Here is a 19207-nt window from a genome sequence, read left to right as displayed (position 1 = left end):
TGGCGAAATTGTAACATGATGAAACTGATACGTTTCCATTTTCAATAAAAAAATTATACAGTTCAAAAACACTGAGTCTATGACACAAATATACAGAGCAAAGGAACTCCAAGATAAAGATGATAATCCATTTTCCCATTCTCCCACTCTTGTGAAACAGAGAAAGTCAGGCTGTCATAAGCATATTGTTTGAGAGAAGGGTTTGTTTCTTTCTTTATTACTTTATTTTGCTTCCGTTGCTTGGCTGTCTTCTATCTATACAGGGCCGGCTCAAGGCACCAGCTGAGCAAGCTGGTGCTTGGGGCGGCAGATTGTTCAAGGCGGCATTCTGCCCAATCCTAGGGCGGCACGGCCGCTTTTTTTTTTTCTTTTGGTTCTTGTTCCGCTCCCTGTAGGGGGCGGCGGCATGGAGAACCAGAGCGTTCTGCAGGGCAGTCCTCTTCCTTCCCTCCCCGCCGACCAGAGCAGAGCCCTCGTGGCAGGCAGCAGGAGGCGGCGCAGCGGGAGGGGCCGCATGGCAGCGCCCCTGCTGTAGCCTTGGCCACCCCCTTCTCTCTCTCTCCTGCTTTGCCGTTCTGGCCGCCCCGTTTTTTGTTTTTCTTTTTTTGCTTGGGGCGGCCAAAAAGCCAGAACTGGCCCTGTGTCTATAAACCTGAGAGACTCTTTCCACTGTCTGAGTACATGTGTATTTATACTAGCCATTTTTCAAGGGCAAATTAAGAGGAATAAATAGTAGTTAATATTAGTTAAATGTTTAATGTTATTTACAGTCATTGTTATTATTTAATTTAGTTGTTTAATAACGAGATGGGTTTCACACATGAGGTACATGGAGCCATGGTGAATCATGTAATCCACATATATTGCCCAGGGTGACAATCTGAAAAAAAAAAAGTGTGAAAAATTCACATGTACCAACACCCTTGCAGTTTCTCTTTTGAAAAATAAGTGTTTTCAAATTTTGCATATTCAAAAGCACTTTAAATGAGGGTTTTTTGTTGCTGTTTTTTTTTTCCTAAATCCTGCTCAGTAGAGGTGGGCAAATAATGGATTTTTCAGTTTGCTGGCAATTCTGAAAAATTGGTGGAAAAAAATCATTTTGGGCTGACTCACAAATTTATTAAAAATTTTCAGCAAATCAAAAAATAATTGTAGGTTGCACAGAAAACATTGTGTTTTGATTTCGAACATTTAAAATCATTTAGATAAAGCTAAAGAAATTTTCTAAATGAAAAGTAATTTTGAATCAAAAAATCAAAATGTTGAAATAAAGCATTTGAATTGTTTTCAGAATTTTTTTAAGTGTTGGTTTTTTTTAATTTTTGTTTTTTTTGGGGGGGGGGGCTAACACAATTTGCTGAAATTTACATGACTCTGCCAAATGTTTGTGTTGCTGAATCTGTATTTTTTGCCAAAAATTTGCATTGAAAAACTTCACTCTATTGCTCAGTATTTGCACTTGCAACAAAGAGCAAAACCATGGTTTATATTGAAACTGCTGATACATCATTCATGATTCAGTCATGTATTACCTCAAAGCCATTCTGGAAGAATCTTATGTGCAAATCCATTCAGCACAAAAATTCACCCACATGCAGGGGGCCCAAACAAGACTGCGCTATACTTAAATCCCACCCTGTTCTTAAGACTTAAGTACTCATGTGCTCTCCATCTCCGCAACAGTGAGTTGAACCCTTAATGAAGTAGTTGTATAAAAAAAAAAAAAAAAAGACAGGACACAGGATAGTCAGGTAGTTTAGAAATACCGTGGTTGCCTGTTTGCTGCTTTCTTCTGCTAGGATTGCTAAAATGTGTCGTGCTTGAGAACAATGCCTTGGTAACTGCTGCTTCTGCCTCATATTATTTACTGCTTCTCAGGACTTGTTTGCCACTGAAGTGAAGAGCGCCAGCATTACAGCTGACTTTGACGTCATCACGGTATCTTCCAACGTTTTCCCAAATGGTCCCCAGTTGTTTTATTTAACATTATTGGGTGAATTGTGGTGCTGCCTTCTTCCTTTGCTAATAAATGACTTTTCTTGTGAGTGCTAATGCAGCATCATTTGTAGAGGAATGTGTGAGATAGTTGGACAGTGAAGTTCCTATTTGCTCAGACAGCTCCTCTAAGGTTATCAGTTTTCTATGATATACATGGTTTCCTATCGTATAGAGAATAGTGAAGTTAAAGTAATTAATAAAATAGTTCCATTTTGAGGCTCCCAGGTGATGTTAGGGTTTATTAACTGGTTGGGCTTAAATGTGGGACACCTTAAGGCTATGATACAAAAATACAGAGCCAGGAAACTCCAAGTTGGGCTGATAATCCATGCTTTTAACTTAGACACTTGTGAAAGAGGTAAAGTCAGACTGTCAGAGATGAAGTCAGGCTGACCTTTGTTGAAATGAGGGTGGAGACAGGCTTGTGACTAAAGCCTGAATTTTCTACAACAGTTCCCTTGTACAATTTTTTCTCACTAACACTTCCACCTCCATACAGTTGACTATTTTTAAGCTTTGTTTTTAAGGCATATATGAATAAAAGACCAATATAATGACAAAATAAATTAATAGGTGTGTTAACCTATTACCAACCCCCCAGCAACATTTGTGGCACCTACCATTAATTCCTTATCCTCCCAGTCCTCCTGCTGTGCCCCAGCATCAGTGCTTACTGAAAGTAGCAAGTAATTGAGACAGTTTAGTAATATTTGACATCTGACAGAACCAAATTTTTCCCTAACTGAAATCATTGGAGGCCAGAAATAGACAATCAAGGGCAGACTTTGCCCCCTTAACATTGTAACATGCACCAGTGTGCCATTGAAATGTTCATTTTTTTTCATTCTTCATCCATCTGCCAATTCCAGACTTTAATTTATCTCCGAGTTTAAACAACCAATGATGGCTATATTATATATACAGTACCATTACCAGTTGTTAAACTATCAGGCTAAGACTGTAACTGTTAAAACAGCTTTGGACATTAGTCAGCATTATAGGAATATTATCCTGCAACTACATCACCTTTATCCATTTGTTAATCACTGAAAGACTATCATCACACATTCATCACTTTTTTGTTTTGTGCTGTTGAGTAACATCTTTCTCCCGTTTTTCTTTGAATTGCACATTGGTGTGTATTTGTCACAGTGCATGCTCTTCCACTGTACATGGAGGACTGTCATAATCAGAACCAAGTAGTTGTGGAAAATGTTTTTTAAAAAGTTCTCAACTGTTGTGAGGATTTCTTTGTGACTTGTGAAAGACAAAATATCACATTACTGAAGAGGGGAATTTCCTCTTTGCAATAGAAAGTTCCTGTTTCCTGAGGAATCACGCATGACATCTTGAAAATGCTTCACAGAAAGAACACTTTGGCAAGAAAACACGGCACATTGTACTTTGAGGGCCTCTGCTGAGTCAGGGCTCAGACAGAGGCTGTGGCCAATCCAGGACTGTTAAACACAGTGCTTAAAAATAGAGCTACCAAAGTCTGTTTTTTCCTGTGGTATTATTGTCCTGAGATCGTGCTGTCTTAGATCCTCTGAGAAACTTCTTCACAGTATACCCCAAAGTGGAGTATCGGGGAAGATAATAATTCTTGTGGCCCTTTCATTGAATAATGCTAGACTGTGGCTATATGATCAAGATTCAAAGGGACACAGTCAAAAAAAAAAAAAAAGCACACTTCTGCCTGAAAATGTTCCACCTTCTGTTGTTACAAGTAACACCTACGAGTAATGTAACTGAAAGAGACCATTGGTAAAAACAACATTTTTCTTTATTTCTTCGGTTTGTCATGTTTGTGCATTTGATAGCACAACGTGTATAGTACCTGTTTCTCCTCTGTATCAGCTAGTCAGTTTCCCTGGTATCTGTGTGGGTCTTTCAAATAGCAACGGGGGGTGGGGAGGGAGAGAAAACATTTTGAAAGACAGAGAAAGAAACCTGATTGTAAAACAAACAAAAAATTGGCATGGGGACTCAGTGGCAGGGGTAGCACCTGCAACTACTTCTATCTAATTTTTTTAAGATTGGCTAGATTTCAAGTTGATAGTGTCCCTTTAAGATTTCAGTCCTGCTTAGGCTCTATAAGACAGCACCGTAAAGTATAAGTGCCAGTGAGTTACATTTAAGGATGCACTGAGCTGCACAGAAATCATTTAAGGGTCTGGTGCACGTACCCTGATGACGAAAAAGTACATAAGTCTAAAGGAACTCGGCTTTTAAAATAAATCTTCATTATATTGCCTGCTAACTTTATTTTACGTACAGAGACAAAAGACACTGGGAAGTTGCAGAGCCAATACCTGTAATAGGTACCATATTCTAAAGTGCTCCAGGGTAAATGAAGGAACTTTAACTCTTGGACAGATGAGGTTCAGAATGAGAAGTTCTTCTTGAAAGAAATTACTAGCATCCCTAGGAGACTATAGAAGAAGTTTTTTATTTTCTGATGTATGCTTTATACTGCTGTAAAGCACATAATAAATTAATATGCTCGATCAGTGGCATGATTTATATTTTGCAGGACTCTTGTGCTGCTGATACAGAGCCAGCTATTTTGGAGGGCGGCAAACAATTTGGTCTTTCAAGGAACAGCCATATTGCAGCTGCATTTGATGATACCAAAGTGAAGAACAGGTACAACGTCTGATTTTTGTGATGAAGTAATAAAAGTGAGGTCTTATGTGGATGGCTGACAAGCCAAATACTCTGGATTGTATTCTCAAAAACTTTAGGCACATTCTTGAGTGCAATTTTCCATGGCCCAGTTTTGTACATATAAAAACACTGGTTAGTGCACACAAATAGCATTTAGGCATGAAAAATGGGTAATGATTAGTCTGCCTGAGTAGTATGCCCAAATGAATTTTGGGGGCAGGGGAGGAGGGAGAGAAAATCAAAGTTCAGGACATACAAAACTGGCTTCTGAAAAAAGGTTATGTGCACAAAAGTGTGTTCAGTTTTAGAGGCCAGGTGTGGCCCTTTTCAAAGTTTGATATCTTGGACTATAAATAACACAATTAAGAGTAATGTTATATTTGTTTCTTTTGTTCAAACAAGAGCATAGTGCAGTTGAATGATATCAATTGCCAACAACCAGTGTAGCCAGTTCATACAACAGAATTAATAAATTGCACATGGGGTAGAAAGTGAAGTTCACTGAATCACAAACCAAATTATTTTTCTTGTAATGAGCACGTCCCTTTTTCTCTTTTCTCTTCTCGTCTCATGATTAAAATCAGCCAGCGCGGTTACCTGTTGCACATCAGGAACACTGCCAAGCTACACACCCACACAGAAGAATTAATAGAATGACTCCTTCTGAAAGTTATAGCTACGCACTGGCTGGTTCTAGCTATTGGACCAGAGATTGTGGAACAATACCTGGTTCATTGCTCACTTTTGCAGTGAAAGAGTGTGACAATAATTGCTTCAAGTGAAACTAGTGAATTTTGTTCACCTTCCTTTGATTGCACAGGCAACCTTAAGTCTGACATTTCCTAATTTTGAGTGCTTGACTTAGTAAATTTAATGTTATTTTAACAGAGTGTTTGTGTGTGTAATTTCTTAGTTTAAAAAAAAAGTGAAAAGACAGAAACTCCATTATATAGCATCACTTGGACACCTACATGGGTCATCAGCAGGGTTGCTGTATTAGACAATATACATCTCCACAATAGGTATTGGTCTAACAAGTATAATGCAGCTCTTAGGTTTGAATGATGTTTAAGTTTTGATGGACAAACAGAAACACTAGTATCTGGCCTCTTAAAAATTCGTTTTTCTAAAAGGAAGGAAGAGAGGAGGGGGAGAGAGAGCGAATTAATTTTTCCTCCGTTTGATTTTGAGAAAACGTTTTCTTTGGTTCTGTTTTTGCTTTTCAGGCTCACAATTGAATTTGAAGTCCGAACAGAGGCTGAATCTGGCTTGCTTTTTTATATGGCCCGGATCAACCATGCCGATTTTGCCACTGTTCAGATAAAGAATGGACTGCCTTACTTCAGCTATGACCTGGGAAGTGGGAACACCAGCACAATGATTCCAAACAAAATCAATGATGGCCAGTGGCACAAGGTATACAATGCAGTGGGATGCTTAGAAGTTCTAAAGAGATCCTTGACTTGTTCAGGAGATCTGCCTGAAATCTACATGACCTTAATTCTTAGATACTGGCACCTAAGTTGTGCATGGAGAATTTTTGCTTTCAGATGCACGCACATAATTGTAACTATGTTCACATAGGTTCATATTTTGCTCGGTGCTGATATTTGAACATTTGTCCCTTAGGTAAAGACATATTTTGGGTCACATTTAGAATATACAGTATATGTAGCTGGAAAACCCAGAGAAGATTATAATGTTCTCCTCAACTGTCTAAGTTATCTAAGTAATGGGGCCCAGGTGACTTGTTTGGAGGGTTTCATGCTCGATGAGACACATCATTACAGCTAACAGTCTTTTGGGGTATCACTGTGGCTGAAATGTGACACAGTTAAAAGACCAAAGAACTTTGGGAAAAAAATCAAGTGAAGTCAATTTTGTTTGCACTATTACCTCAACTCATTGGGGAGCAAATATGATATTCACAGACATGTTTGCAGTGTTTGTGAGCTTTAGGAAAGGAAACACTTATGAATATAAAATACACTAGGCTTCTGGATAATGGGTAGGAAATCATATCACAACCATCAATATGGAATCTACTGAAAAGAGGTAACAAACACATTATAAGTTACTAGGTACACAGAGAACTGTCATAGGGGGATTTACTAAATTTGACAGATCTGTTCTGCTAATCACAACACAAACTAAAGTAAATTAAAACCTGTCACTAAACAAGAGAGCCAATCAAGTTCTGGCCAGTGCCTCCCTCCCCAGCAGTGGGCAAGGACAGGGCACACTTTCACTGGTAGGGAGGCAGTAATTGTGCACACATGCAGAGGGGGCTAAGGCTAGAGTGGGACCCAGAGGGACTGGAGCAGCCACCACAACACCCAGGATCTAGCTGGGGGCAAGTAGGAGCCAGGGTGTGATGACTCCCCCTGCTATCCAGCCACCTCCCTGGCTTCCAGTTCAAGATGTGCTTCTGCCACCTCTGCTAGGACCCAAAGGAAGCAAGCTAAGGGGAGGGAAGGAGAAATATGGCTCCCTCCTACTAGTGTTCTGCCTTTCTGCCCTGTCCTGTGGGCACTCCTCCCTTTTGCCTTCCCTCCTCTCTCTCCTGCTGTCTGCATCACACTCTGTTCTAGTGAGGCTGAGGGTGAAAGGTGGTGAGGACCTATATGGCCCTGCTGCTCACAGCACTCAGCCCCTCACCAGGTTTAAGCAGCACTTCACTTGAGCAAAGCAGAGTGGAGGTGGGGTAAAAAGGAAGCACCCCCTTTCCCTTCTAGCAGCACCCCGCTGCATCCACCTTACTATACCTCCCAGCACTCAACACCCCACCAGCAGCATCCACATCCAGTTGTAAACCCCAGATGGCAGCACCCAGCCACTCCACCAACATCTCCAACACCAGCCCCTCACCCAGTAGAACATGCCCTCTCTCCACCTCAACCCAAGCCTGACGTCCCTTCTTGCTGTGTCCCACGAAGGGTGTTAGGATGTGAATGCAAATAATGTAGTGACTGAGGTCACTGCAGCAAACTTCAACTGTTTTGGCATCCCACATGGAAAAACTCTGAGAAGCTGACCTAGCATATTCTCCATCCTTAGCTCTACCCTGGTTTGATACTCATTATTAAAATATATTGTATTAGCATTGCCCTTGATCACCAAATCTCATTCTTGTGGCCCAACCCCACCATACTGCCCCTACCCAACTCATCCTTCAGTTTTTCAGCCTCCTTATAATAATATTTCTGGTTACTTCAGCTACTCCATACCCAATTCCTTTGCTACTGGCCAGATCAGTCTCCCACCCAGTTTAGAGCTGTATCTCAAATTCACCCCAAAGAACACTACCACCAATATTCAGTTCCTTTCCTCCCAGACACCCTCCTGTCAGTTTTCAGTACTTCCTACTGTAGATGCACCACAGAATCCTCCATGACTGATGTGCTGCTTAACTGAACAGGGAGAAGGCATGTTAAAGGAACCAAGGAAACACTGTTGTCCCAGTTTTTAATATTTTAATAGACTAACTACTTAACTGTACCAATGCATCACATGAATTGCCTTGATGACGCACTCTGAAGCAGCTCTACAAGATCTTATAAATCGCTTTGCTACAGCAGCTTGTAACTTTGACCTCATCACCAGCCAAATGAAAACCAATGGTTATGTACCAGTCAGCTTCTCAACAACCTTACCAGGACCCATCAATAGTTACCATGCACCAAGCTCTCAAACAGCTTATTTAACTCAGTAGCACGTTGAACAACAAAGCGACAATCGACCATAAAGTGGATGTGTGAATCAAGTAAGCCAGTGCTGCATATGGTCGCCTCCATCACCAAATCTGGAAGCAATGTGGAATCTGTCTACAAACAAAAGCCAAAGTCTATAATGCTGTTGCCTCATGACATTGCTCTATGGATCCAAACCATGGACCTGTTATCAAGCGCATAAAAACTTGTCAGTTTCCACTTGCAACACCTATGACAATTGCTTGGCATCAAAGAGCAGGACCATGTTTTCAACATGGAAGTCCTGGAAAAATCTGATGTTAGACCTTCTAGGTGTAGAGCCCAGGCCTGCCAGGCTGGGGACATTGCCATGCTGCCACCCAGTAGCAGCTGTAACCTACTTGCGCTCCATGACCCCATGACTTGCTGTGGACAAGTCCTGCATCAAGGGGTGTGACAGGCAGCAGCCTCATGGCTCCTGATTGGCTCCCCATCCTATATAGACCGAAGGGATGTTTCAGGAAGAGTCTAGGCAACAGCTCAGATCTTCTGTAGCTGCCACAACTGTTTCTCCTCCTTGATCCTGAACTCCTGGCTTTGATCTTGGCTTGAGTTGGACTTCATCTCCTGACTTAGACCCTGAAACCTGACTCAGACTCTTTGATATTGACCCTGGCCTGGAACCTGACTCTGAATTCCTCCACTGTTTCCAGCCTCAGGTTTGCCCCTGTTCTGACTCTTGGTCCTTACTGCCCTTGTTGGGATCCTGACATCTGGTTCAGTCAGCTTCAAGACTCATTCTATCTGCACCTAATTGAAGTAGACTGGCCATGAAATTTGTATGCCTGAGACCCGTTTATCAAAACAAGTCATATTCCAAATTAAGTTCCAGCAATCGTAAACATGGACAGCAGATGAAATGCTTCAAAGACCCCCTGAAACAAAACGTATGAAAAACAAACATTTCTGACTTGACCTTTGAGCAACTGGCAGTTGATCGTATTGCATGGCGCCTCGTGGTAAAGGTGAGCATCCATGACTTTGAGAAGAATCAAGTTGAGCAGCTAGAAGCACACAAACAAAGTGCAACTCAATCACCACAACTAGGCAAATCGCTCTGTGGCCAATGTGGCAAATGTTCTTCCCGAATTGGTCTATGGAGTCACGTGAAGGCCCATTAGTACAAACTCTGATTGTCAACGTCGTCCTTGAAATCGAAGTCACTAGCATCATTATCATCACCAGGGTGTTTTAAAAATGTTACCTTAATTTAGCTACCATGTATACTATACATGACATTTAGTCCTCTTAATACACAGAAGCACTGCTGCAGAAGTTACTGGGGAGTCTGATACATATCTTTGGAGAGAGAGAGTGGTTTAGCAGTAGTTATGGGCAGAGTTTGAACAACTCCTCAGCAATTTTTGTTTCTCCATATGAGTCACGTCCTATTTGTCTGACAGGAATCTTACTAAGCCTGGGTGTGTTACATTTACTCCATCCTGAACTATGATCTGTAGCAAGTATAAGCTAAAGGAACAAGAAACTCAGTCATGGGATATAGTTCTTAAATATGTGCTGTAATAATCCTTTACAGCGGATGCTATTAAAAAGTCAAGATTTACCATCCCAAATGCCTGCAGTTAGCACGGGATTTTCCTAGATCTAGAAGAAGAGATGCAGCAGAACTGCTATCACTTTAGTGAGGCAAACATTGAGTTTTCAAATGGCATCCCCTATGCATTTAGTAATTCTAATACGAATCCTCATGATGCTTCCTGTCATATTTGAATTAAAAGTTTAGTTCTGTGGTTGTGCAACACATAGAACTGTGGAGTCCTGGTCCACGACTAGGACTGCTAGGCACTACAGCAATACAAATAATAAGTAATAGTAATATTGTCTGCCTTATTCTTTACATAGAGGAAGTTTTATTTGGCTTAAGGTGGAAATCTGAAGTTGCACTTTGAAAAGCATCCTTTGCTCTAAGGTTCTCTGGTACCAGAAAACTCTCACTAATGTGCTATATTTATGTCTTATTTCTAGGTAAAAATATTTCGAACCAAGCAAGAAGGAATCCTTTTAGTAGATGGTGTTTCAAACAGGACCACCAGCCCCAAGAAGGCCGATATCTTGGATGTTGTGGGAATGCTGTATGTCGGAGGATTGCCCATTAACTATACAACAAGAAGAATCGGTCCAGTAAGGAAGAAAGTTTAATAAGGCATTTCACAGTCTCTAAATATGTGTTGTCCGGTATCACCATTTACATTTCTTTTCCAAAATATAAAAGGGCCTTTCCAATTCTTCTTTAAGTAGTTGGAAGGACCTAGATTAGAATACTGTCAGTACAAAGAATTGAAACTGGCCCATAGTCATTACTGTGGGGAGAGGGAAAAGCTTTACAGTCCTGGACCCTTACAATTCCACTGTTCTGCAGGGGGAATTCAAGTTTAAAAATACAAGTCTCCCTTCCAGCAGGATTCTTGGAATTTTAAGGCTCCAGCATGGTACAGAGGGCTTTTGCAAACATAAAAGCTCAGTGAGAACCTCAGATAAAACTTAGTATCAGGGGGTAGCCGTGTTAGTCTGTATCCACAAAAACAACAAGGAGTCCGGTGGCACCTTAAAGACTAACAGATTTATTTGGGCATAAGCTTTCATGGGTAAAAACCCCACTTCTTCAGATAAAACTTGTCCATTTCTCTGGTTCATCTGAAACTGCCTACTTCATGGTAAAATTGTCAAAACTTGTCAAGTTTTGACATTTTGGTAACAAAATTCATTGGTTTGGAAAAATTTTCATTAAGTGCTCTTCTAGAAATGGTCAGAAGATCTATTCATGCAGATCTTGGCTGAATTCACTGGTGAGTCCAAAACTACATTCACTAGGATTTTTTTCAAATTTTAATTAAAGTTTTGTACAGTTCTAATTAATAGTTACAAACTGTATCTTGCAAAAAAAGCGACAAGATAGGTGAGGTAATATATTTTATTGAAAGCTTGTCTCTCTCACCAACAGAAGATATTACCTCACCCCACTTGTCTGTCTAACATTCTAGTACCAATGCGGCTACAACAACACTGTGTACAAAATACTACAGGACACAAAACAGACCCAGTGAATAAAGATTTCTTATAGGAAAGATTGTACAAAGAAAACATGAATAAAACTGGAAAGGTTTTAGAAATTCCATTGAAATCAGTGGCCTTAAGAGACTTACATGGGTGCTACTGAGAGCAAGATTTGTCCCAGTGTGTGTGTACCTCTCTTCCCTCCTCAATATCTGCCTCCTTCTCCTTTTCCCCCAATCTCCATGTGTTAGTGTTTTTTCTCATTCTCTCTTCCCCCCTCACACCAAATGCATGAGTGTGTGCACACTTTTTGTCCTTTGGAGTGTGTGTTTGACATTTACCCTTCACTTCCCCAATATTATCACACTCCAGCATCAGCCAAGGCAGGGCTGGAACAATTTTTATAGTGCTGATGATCGAAATCATGTATTTGGGGTTTGTTGATATTACTTCAAGTCAAGGGGTGCAGCAGCACCCCCAGCACCTCTTGTTTCAACACCACTGGGCCAAGGGCTTTCTTTAGAGCCTGTAGGCCCTCCATGCTCCTGAGCTTCCTCTCCCCAACCTCTGCCAGCACCAGTTGTCCAGTAGATGGGCGGACTCCCAGGCCCTTCTTCAGGGAGGAGAGAGGAAATGCTGCTCTGCACAGCATCCAGCATCAAAGGAAAGAGACATTATCTGAGATGGGAGGGGAAAAAAGTGCTAGTACGTCACACCAGCTACACAGACTCATTGCAATCCCTGCTGCTTCTTCCTTTAAAGGTCATCCAATGAGCAGCATAATAATAATACCTAGCTCTCATAGTGAAGACTTGTTAAATTGTAAAACACGGATAAAGATGCAAGAAAATCATTCATATAATATCTTAGCTACGATCATACAATGGTCATAGATAAGGTTATGTGAAGAGCATTATGATGCCATCAGTATTTATGTAAAACTTCCATTCACTTAAGCAGGAGTTGCACATTTAGAAGGCTGTGGCCCAATATAAGCACAGCTTTAATATGTAAGGTTAGCCCCTCAATGGAATGATAAACAAAAAATGTAGTAATGTTACTTGAGAACACTTACTGTACTCCATGCCTTTTTCTACTGTCTTAACTAGAAAGTACGGACTCTATTCAATTACAGAAGTAAAGTATGGGCTATTACATTTCTGCATTGCCTGTGCAATTTGCTATGTTTCATTATGCAGTGCATTAGTTTATGCCCCTTCCATTAAGCCGAAGAGATGTGACTTCATTTTGTGAGATCTGATCCCTAGAATTTCAGAAAAGCAACATAATTAGTCTGTAGTGTGATGGAGATTAGATTCTTATTACAATCAGATACTGTGGATTAGCCGTGTAAAGTTCAAGACTCATCCAGCTCCACACATCCAGCAGCAAAACACAGAATCAAAAGAAGGGATACTTTCTGATGCCATAATTGAGCCTTTCCAAACCAGCATTTCTGCTTGCTTTTCATAACAGCAGTCTCTGTTTGAAAATTGCACCCAGGTCACCTACAGCATTGATGGTTGCATCAGAAATTTTAAGATGACAGAGGCTTCTGTTGACCTGGATAATCCAACCTCCAGCTTCAATGTTGGCAAATGCTTTACCAATGCAGAGAAAGGAACATTCTTTGATGGAACAGGCTTTGCCAAAACAGGTAATAAACTACAATTTTTCTAGTGCTAAAAGAGAACCAGTTATAGCACGTGGGATTTTCAAAGGCATTCAGCATTGCCTAACCCCCATCGACTTCCGTGGGAGCAGAGTTAGGCCAGCTCTGACTCTGAGCACTTTTCAGAATCACATTCAGTATGTTCAAACGTTATGCCTGGTGTTTGATCTTGTGTATTTCCAGCAAGATCTATATTAAGAACTGGTACCATGACCACTATTTTACCCTCGATTTCAGTTGGACTAAATATTACTGTAGCTGTTTTTCTAAATATATTACTGTATATTTTCCACTCCCCAGTTGGAACATATAAAGTGGGAACAGACCTACTAGTGGAGTTTGAATTCCGTACTACTCGAATGAATGGTGTTCTGCTGGGAATCAGCAGCCAAAAAATGGATGGACTCGGCATCGAGCTGGTAGATGAAAAAGTGAGTGAAGGCATTTTGCAGTGAGGGCATCATCTGATACATTTCTGGATATCTGTAGTGCATTTGTGTGTTTTTAAATGCATGAACAAATTTAAACTCTGATTTAATGTTAAGACATCTCAGTCAAGATCACAGCCTCATATATGCCAGTCAGTCCTTCCCCTTTCAAATTTGTCTCACACTTCTAGTTTTGCTAAGTCATCCTAACATGTTATTCTGCAACATTGCTGTGTTTCCTGCATTACAGCATTGGGCCTATGTCATCAGGAATGTGCAAAGTTGTGGCACTGTGTCTATCATGTCATGAATATCAGTCCCTTGTGTGTGTAACTCAATGTTGGTACATAGTTTAATCAATCACTCAGCTGTGCTTAAAAGTAAATAGCTCTGTTTTGTATAAGACCCACACAAAACCAATATTTTTTGTCCTTGTATAGTCTCACCACAGAAAGTTGGCAAACCAGGCCCACAGCTTTGCACATTCCTGCTAACCTAGGCCCCAGAGCTACACATGGATCTACACATGTGAGCTCTGTTGGCTTTAGTGGGATTCTGTATGGGTGCAAGGATCCACCCCCACAGAACTGGGTGCAGGATCAGAGCCATAGTTACTAAATTCTGGTGATGGAAATAAACACAATGGAGCTGAGCTGACTTGTGTTGATTTAGAAATGTAATAAGACAATTTATGTTTAACTCTACATTTATTCTAAATCTATATGTAGCTTTTGGGAAGGTCAGATTTGATGAATACTAGATCACCATGTTCTGTATAATTAGTATTTTGATAACTCATCCTTTCCCCTCACTTTCATGTTACATTCTCCAGCTGATGTTCCATGTGGATAATGGCGCAGGCAGATTCTCTGCCATCTATGAGCCTGACAAACCAGGCAGCTTGTGTGATGGACAGTGGCACAAGGTTACTGCAAACAAGATCAAGCACCGATTAGAATTGACTGTGGATGGGAATCAGGTGGACCGGAGCAACCCAAATGGAGTCTCCAGTTCTGCGGACACTAATGATCCTGTCTTCATTGGAGGATATCCTGGTAGATGTCCAACACACAAACAGGGCATTATTCATGCTGTCTAGTAATAAGGCGTTGCCAATGTCTTAAATATAATTCGGTTTCACACACTAATATCAATGAAGGTAGCATGGTTATGAATATCCAAACTTCTCTGCAGTACAAATGTCAGTTATCTAGATTTCATTCTTGTGCCCTTTGAATAACAGGAGCTCTGCAGCACTGAATTTCAGTCATGTGTTGCCAATATTTCAGCTAAGGAAGCCTGTAGTTCTTTTTCCCTTGAGCTTATAATAAACCCGCTATCCAAGGGAGTGATGCACTTTCAGAGAGGAGCAAAAAGACTCTATTCCTTTCTTTTCACATTTAAACAAAAACACTTTTTCATAGCCAAGGCAACAGCAACAGCATTTGACAAACTTGAACTGCCAAAAATGTTTACACATGGCTGCTAGAAAAAAAGGTAGGCTGAGTATATTGATCATATAACACAGAGTTCAGCCTGTGAAAATTGATTTAGGGAATGTGGGGAACAATCTGTAGAAGATGAGGCTGTCCTCCCTCAGGAATTTTTTGAAAATATTTCCCATTTGGTGCAATCTGGTTTATTTTTAAAGGCAAAACAAACATTACGCTTCAGAAGTACTTCAATGAGCCCCGGCAAAGTTATTTCTAACAGGGGTGAAAGGATCCAGAGGCCTTCATACTTATTCTACTGATAGTGAATATTCACAGCTAACTGTTCACGAACGAACAATAGACCAAGAATTATTTGAGGAATAATTTAATATTGAAAATCAAATTTCAGAAATTTGTAAAATGTTCGTAATATTGGGGTTTTTTTACTAATTTTGTAGCACTCCTAGTGCTGTTTTATACAAGCTTGTGAACAGAGAAGCTAAATATCAGATAAGGGTGCCTATTCTAGTTTCCATTGAAGTCAATAGAAGACCTCCCATTGACATCTGTGAGCATTGCACTGAGCTCTGACTTATTTTCTTTGCATTTTTCCTCCATTCTAAATGATATAATACAATGTATCCAGTAACACTTAGCTTTCAGTCCCTCCAGATGTTATCTGATGTGTTTCCTGTATTGTTTGATATGTAAGCGAAAGCCAGATATTTTTACATAAGAAAGGCCATTCTGGATCATACCAATGGTCCATCTAGCCCAGTATCTTGTTTTCCGACAGTGGCCAATGGCAGGTGCCCCAGAGGGAATGAACAGAACAGGTAATCATCAAGTGAGCCATCCCCTGTCGCCCATTCCCAGCTTCTGGCAAACAGAGCCTGTTTTTACAGCAATCCTTAGACTCTAATATAAGAACTGGTGCTAAAGAAAAGTTTCCAGTGATGTGCATAATGAGTTATGAGCTGCATTTAGCCAAAAGAAGGGCAATCAGGTGTAACACAACAGTCTATATAAAACAAATCCACACCACTTGCATTGGAATGATACTCATGAACTGAGTTAAAGCTGCATACTAAATTGTGGATCCATGTGATAAATAATTTATCATGCATCTTTGACCATCTCTCCTCCTTCTGTTGACTAATCCATTCCCCTTGTTTATTCTAACATTCCAAACACCTCAACAGTCTCACACACCTGCCTCTTTTTAATCAGCCTGCCAGAGAAATGTTTTGTCTTCCTCCAAATGTGGAATTTTCCCAATTTATCCTCACCTGAGGCACAGAACAGACAAGATTTAATCCAAGCCCAGTGGCAGCATTTCTATGTGTACATATGTCACAAATTTAACATCCATTATCATGGGATCCGGATTCAACAGTCCACTGAGGTTGCTTTATGCTTCATTAAACCATCTGAAATTGGCTGGTGGAGAATTCCCTTGGGCAGGGGAATTTTCCACCAGCAGAAAGTTGTTGAGGTCAACTGCCATTGCCTCCTGCACCAACAAATGTCTCTCTCCCTGCCCTCCCCTCCCCACACACACATCCCCAGTGTAAGGAGAAGGAGGGGTCAGAGTTTTTGGGGTAGGGGAGGGCTTGTAGTGGAACAGACCTGTGCTGTGCCCAATCCTCCATTGATGTTGTAATGCCCCGTCTTGCACTAAAGCTAGGCAGCCCTGAATCAGGAAGCACAACTGGCTCCCTGTGGCCACTACTTCACTCAGAATACAGATGAGAAACAAGGCTGGGAACTTCAAACAATTGTGAAGGGGAGATTTCCAGCTTCCCAATGGGACTAGCACTCACTTCTAGGCGTCAGGGTTCCCAAGATGGCAGACTTTAAAGTTGTGACATTTTTAGGCATGTAAAAGCAATTTGGGGTCATTTTCAGTGTTTGTGTGGCTCTATCCGAGCCCAATACAGTTGGTTGGACTCAGTGTAGCTAAAGCCCCTGCCTTTACAGACACAAAGATACAAAATATAATCCAAAAATAGTCTCTCCATAACATTGCTAAGGTAGCTTCTCTGTGATACCTGCAGCACATACAGAATAGACAGTATGTGCCCTTTGGGGATGCAGAAGTCGCCCTGACAACTTTGCTACTTATGAGTAAATGCACCCATCCCAGACTCATGCTGATAAATCCTTTATACCACATGTAAACAGACCACAGGTTGCAGATGCACAGAACCATTATTTGTCTGCTGCATGCCATTAGTTAGTACTGTAGAAAAAATGCCATTTGGACCTCTCAGGAAGACTGAAAGCTGCTTTATTTAATGATATGAATATCACCTGAACTGAGTGGTGTGATTTAAATTGAAGATTTAAATGCGTTCTGATTTTGCCAGTAGCACATTGTGGATGAAGAAAGAGACCGATTAGATAGTTGCCACCAAATCAAGCATTTATCAAACCTGCTTAGAGGTTTAACCGCTCTCCTGCTAAAGAATGGAGTGCAGCAAGTAAATTGTGAAGAATATATATATTTTGGAATGCAAGTGGGAGAAGAGATTTGAAGAAGAAAAATGAGGTAACAACTTCGTTTTTTTGTTTTTTGTTTTTTCAGATGGTCTGAACCAGTTTGGCCTGACTACAAATATCCGTTTTAAAGGCTGCATTCGCTCGCTGAAGCTCACCAAAGGCACTGGTAAACCTCAGGAGATTCACTTCAGCAGAGCCTTGGAGCTGAAGGGCGTTCAACCTCTATCATGCCCTGCAAACTAACATGAGATCATTCAACTTTGATGTGCATCTGATTGTTCTAAGTGCCTAAAAAAATGTTATATATAAATGTTATATACAGTACGTTTATAATAAAATGTCTTTGTGCAAGTATTTTGAGTTCTGTCTGTGATCTATTTAAATGGTTCTATTTCAAGATAGCTCCCAAAAGAAGATTAAATTCATAATCATTCATTTCTTCTTTCTTTAACTGAATAAAGCAATAGTTACTCTAATCTTTTGTGCTGGTTTTCTGTAGTTTGAAATGGAATTGTTCACCATAGTTTTTCATGAGTGGGACTGTATAATATGGAGAGACTCGTGTGTGTGTGTGTGAATGCACTTTAGATAAAAAAGTGTATTAACTCATTTCAAAAATCAGTTTTGTTTTGTCCCACTCCCAAATTTTTAAAAATGCTTTTAACAGAAAACTCTGCTTTGGATTAATGGACTGGTTCAGTTCGGGACATGGAACAAAGATAATTTATCATTGCTTGGTTGGGGGCAATGCTGGGTGCATTTAATTTGTGCGCTGTTGTTACAAAGACTATATTAGACTTAAATCCTCTCATATATCATTTGAACAGCTTTGGAATGTAATGTGTGTTTTTTGTTTGGAGATACAGAAATGGGAGCAAATTGACATGGGGGATTAGTGTATTAGTGTTTCACACCTGGAGACCTGGATTTAAACAGGCCACTAGTGAGAATGTTTAGTGACCATCTCTAGCATACATCCTATACACACCATATGTGGCAGAATTTTCAGACTTTTTTTTTTATAAGAGAGGCCTAGAACTGCCATAACAACAGTGCTGCAGCAAAATGGAGGTGAACTGGTAGACCAGCAGAGGGAATTTGCACAGTATTGGTCTCTTTTCTCGACCATCCTCTCTTTATTGAACTACTAACCAAACACTTAATTTACAAGGAGCTTCAAAATTGAGGTGATTTTTCTCTAATGTCTTTTATTGTAGCTGCTTTTATCAGCAGTCTGAAAGAGAGGGATGCACAGAAACATCTCCCATAAAATCCTAAGAGCACTCCGTGCAGAGTAGTATGAATATAGAGGGAGAGGTAAGTGGGGTCAGAGTTAAAAGTTGTTTCACAGGTTCTCCCTAAAATGCTAAGGTTTGGTGGGAGGCAGGGCCATCATCATGAATGCTCGATGCATTTTGTGTAATGATTAATTGGTCTGATGACTAGTCTATAGTATCTTTCTTGTATATTGTTCCAAATTGCTAACCTCTGCATTTTCAAAGTTATTCCCGGGAGGTTCACAAAACAGTCATGCAGAACTTCACTTTTGCCAAATGTTCACAACGGAATCTCCCTTCAATGCTATTCTTCAAAGCAAAACTTTGCTGTAGTCTAGAGTATGGAAGTGTGATAGCTTTGGAAACTTGTGCAGTATGTTTTTAGGGTGGCCCTGATTTTGCATTCCTTCTGAATCCAACACTCCCTGATGAGCTTCATTTTCAAATCCAGTGCTGTCCGTGAAAA

The 19207-nt window shown here is 40.5% G+C and overlaps 1 protein-coding gene across 1 annotated transcript in view; it reads left to right on the top strand.

The window, feature by feature from the left end:
- Positions 1–17940, top strand: part of LAMA2 (laminin subunit alpha 2) — a 450699-nt gene extending 432759 nt beyond the window's left edge. The window contains exons 58-64 of the mRNA XM_034766884.1: positions 4532–4644; positions 5892–6081; positions 10401–10556; positions 12933–13086; positions 13402–13532; positions 14362–14584; positions 17550–17940. Coding sequence (XP_034622775.1) covers positions 4532–4644; positions 5892–6081; positions 10401–10556; positions 12933–13086; positions 13402–13532; positions 14362–14584; positions 17550–17707 — 1125 coding nt within the window. The 3' untranslated portion in view covers positions 17708–17940. The remainder of the gene's footprint in view (positions 1–4531; positions 4645–5891; positions 6082–10400; positions 10557–12932; positions 13087–13401; positions 13533–14361; positions 14585–17549) is intronic.
- The last annotated feature ends 1267 nt before the right edge of the window (positions 17941–19207 follow it).

The sequence above is a fragment of the Trachemys scripta genome, chromosome 3 (assembly GCF_013100865.1).
Source record: "Trachemys scripta elegans isolate TJP31775 chromosome 3, CAS_Tse_1.0, whole genome shotgun sequence".
Lineage (NCBI taxonomy): Eukaryota > Metazoa > Chordata > Testudines > Emydidae > Trachemys > Trachemys scripta.
Note: the sequence above shows the minus strand (reverse complement) of the source record. Positions and strands in the feature narration are given on the sequence as shown.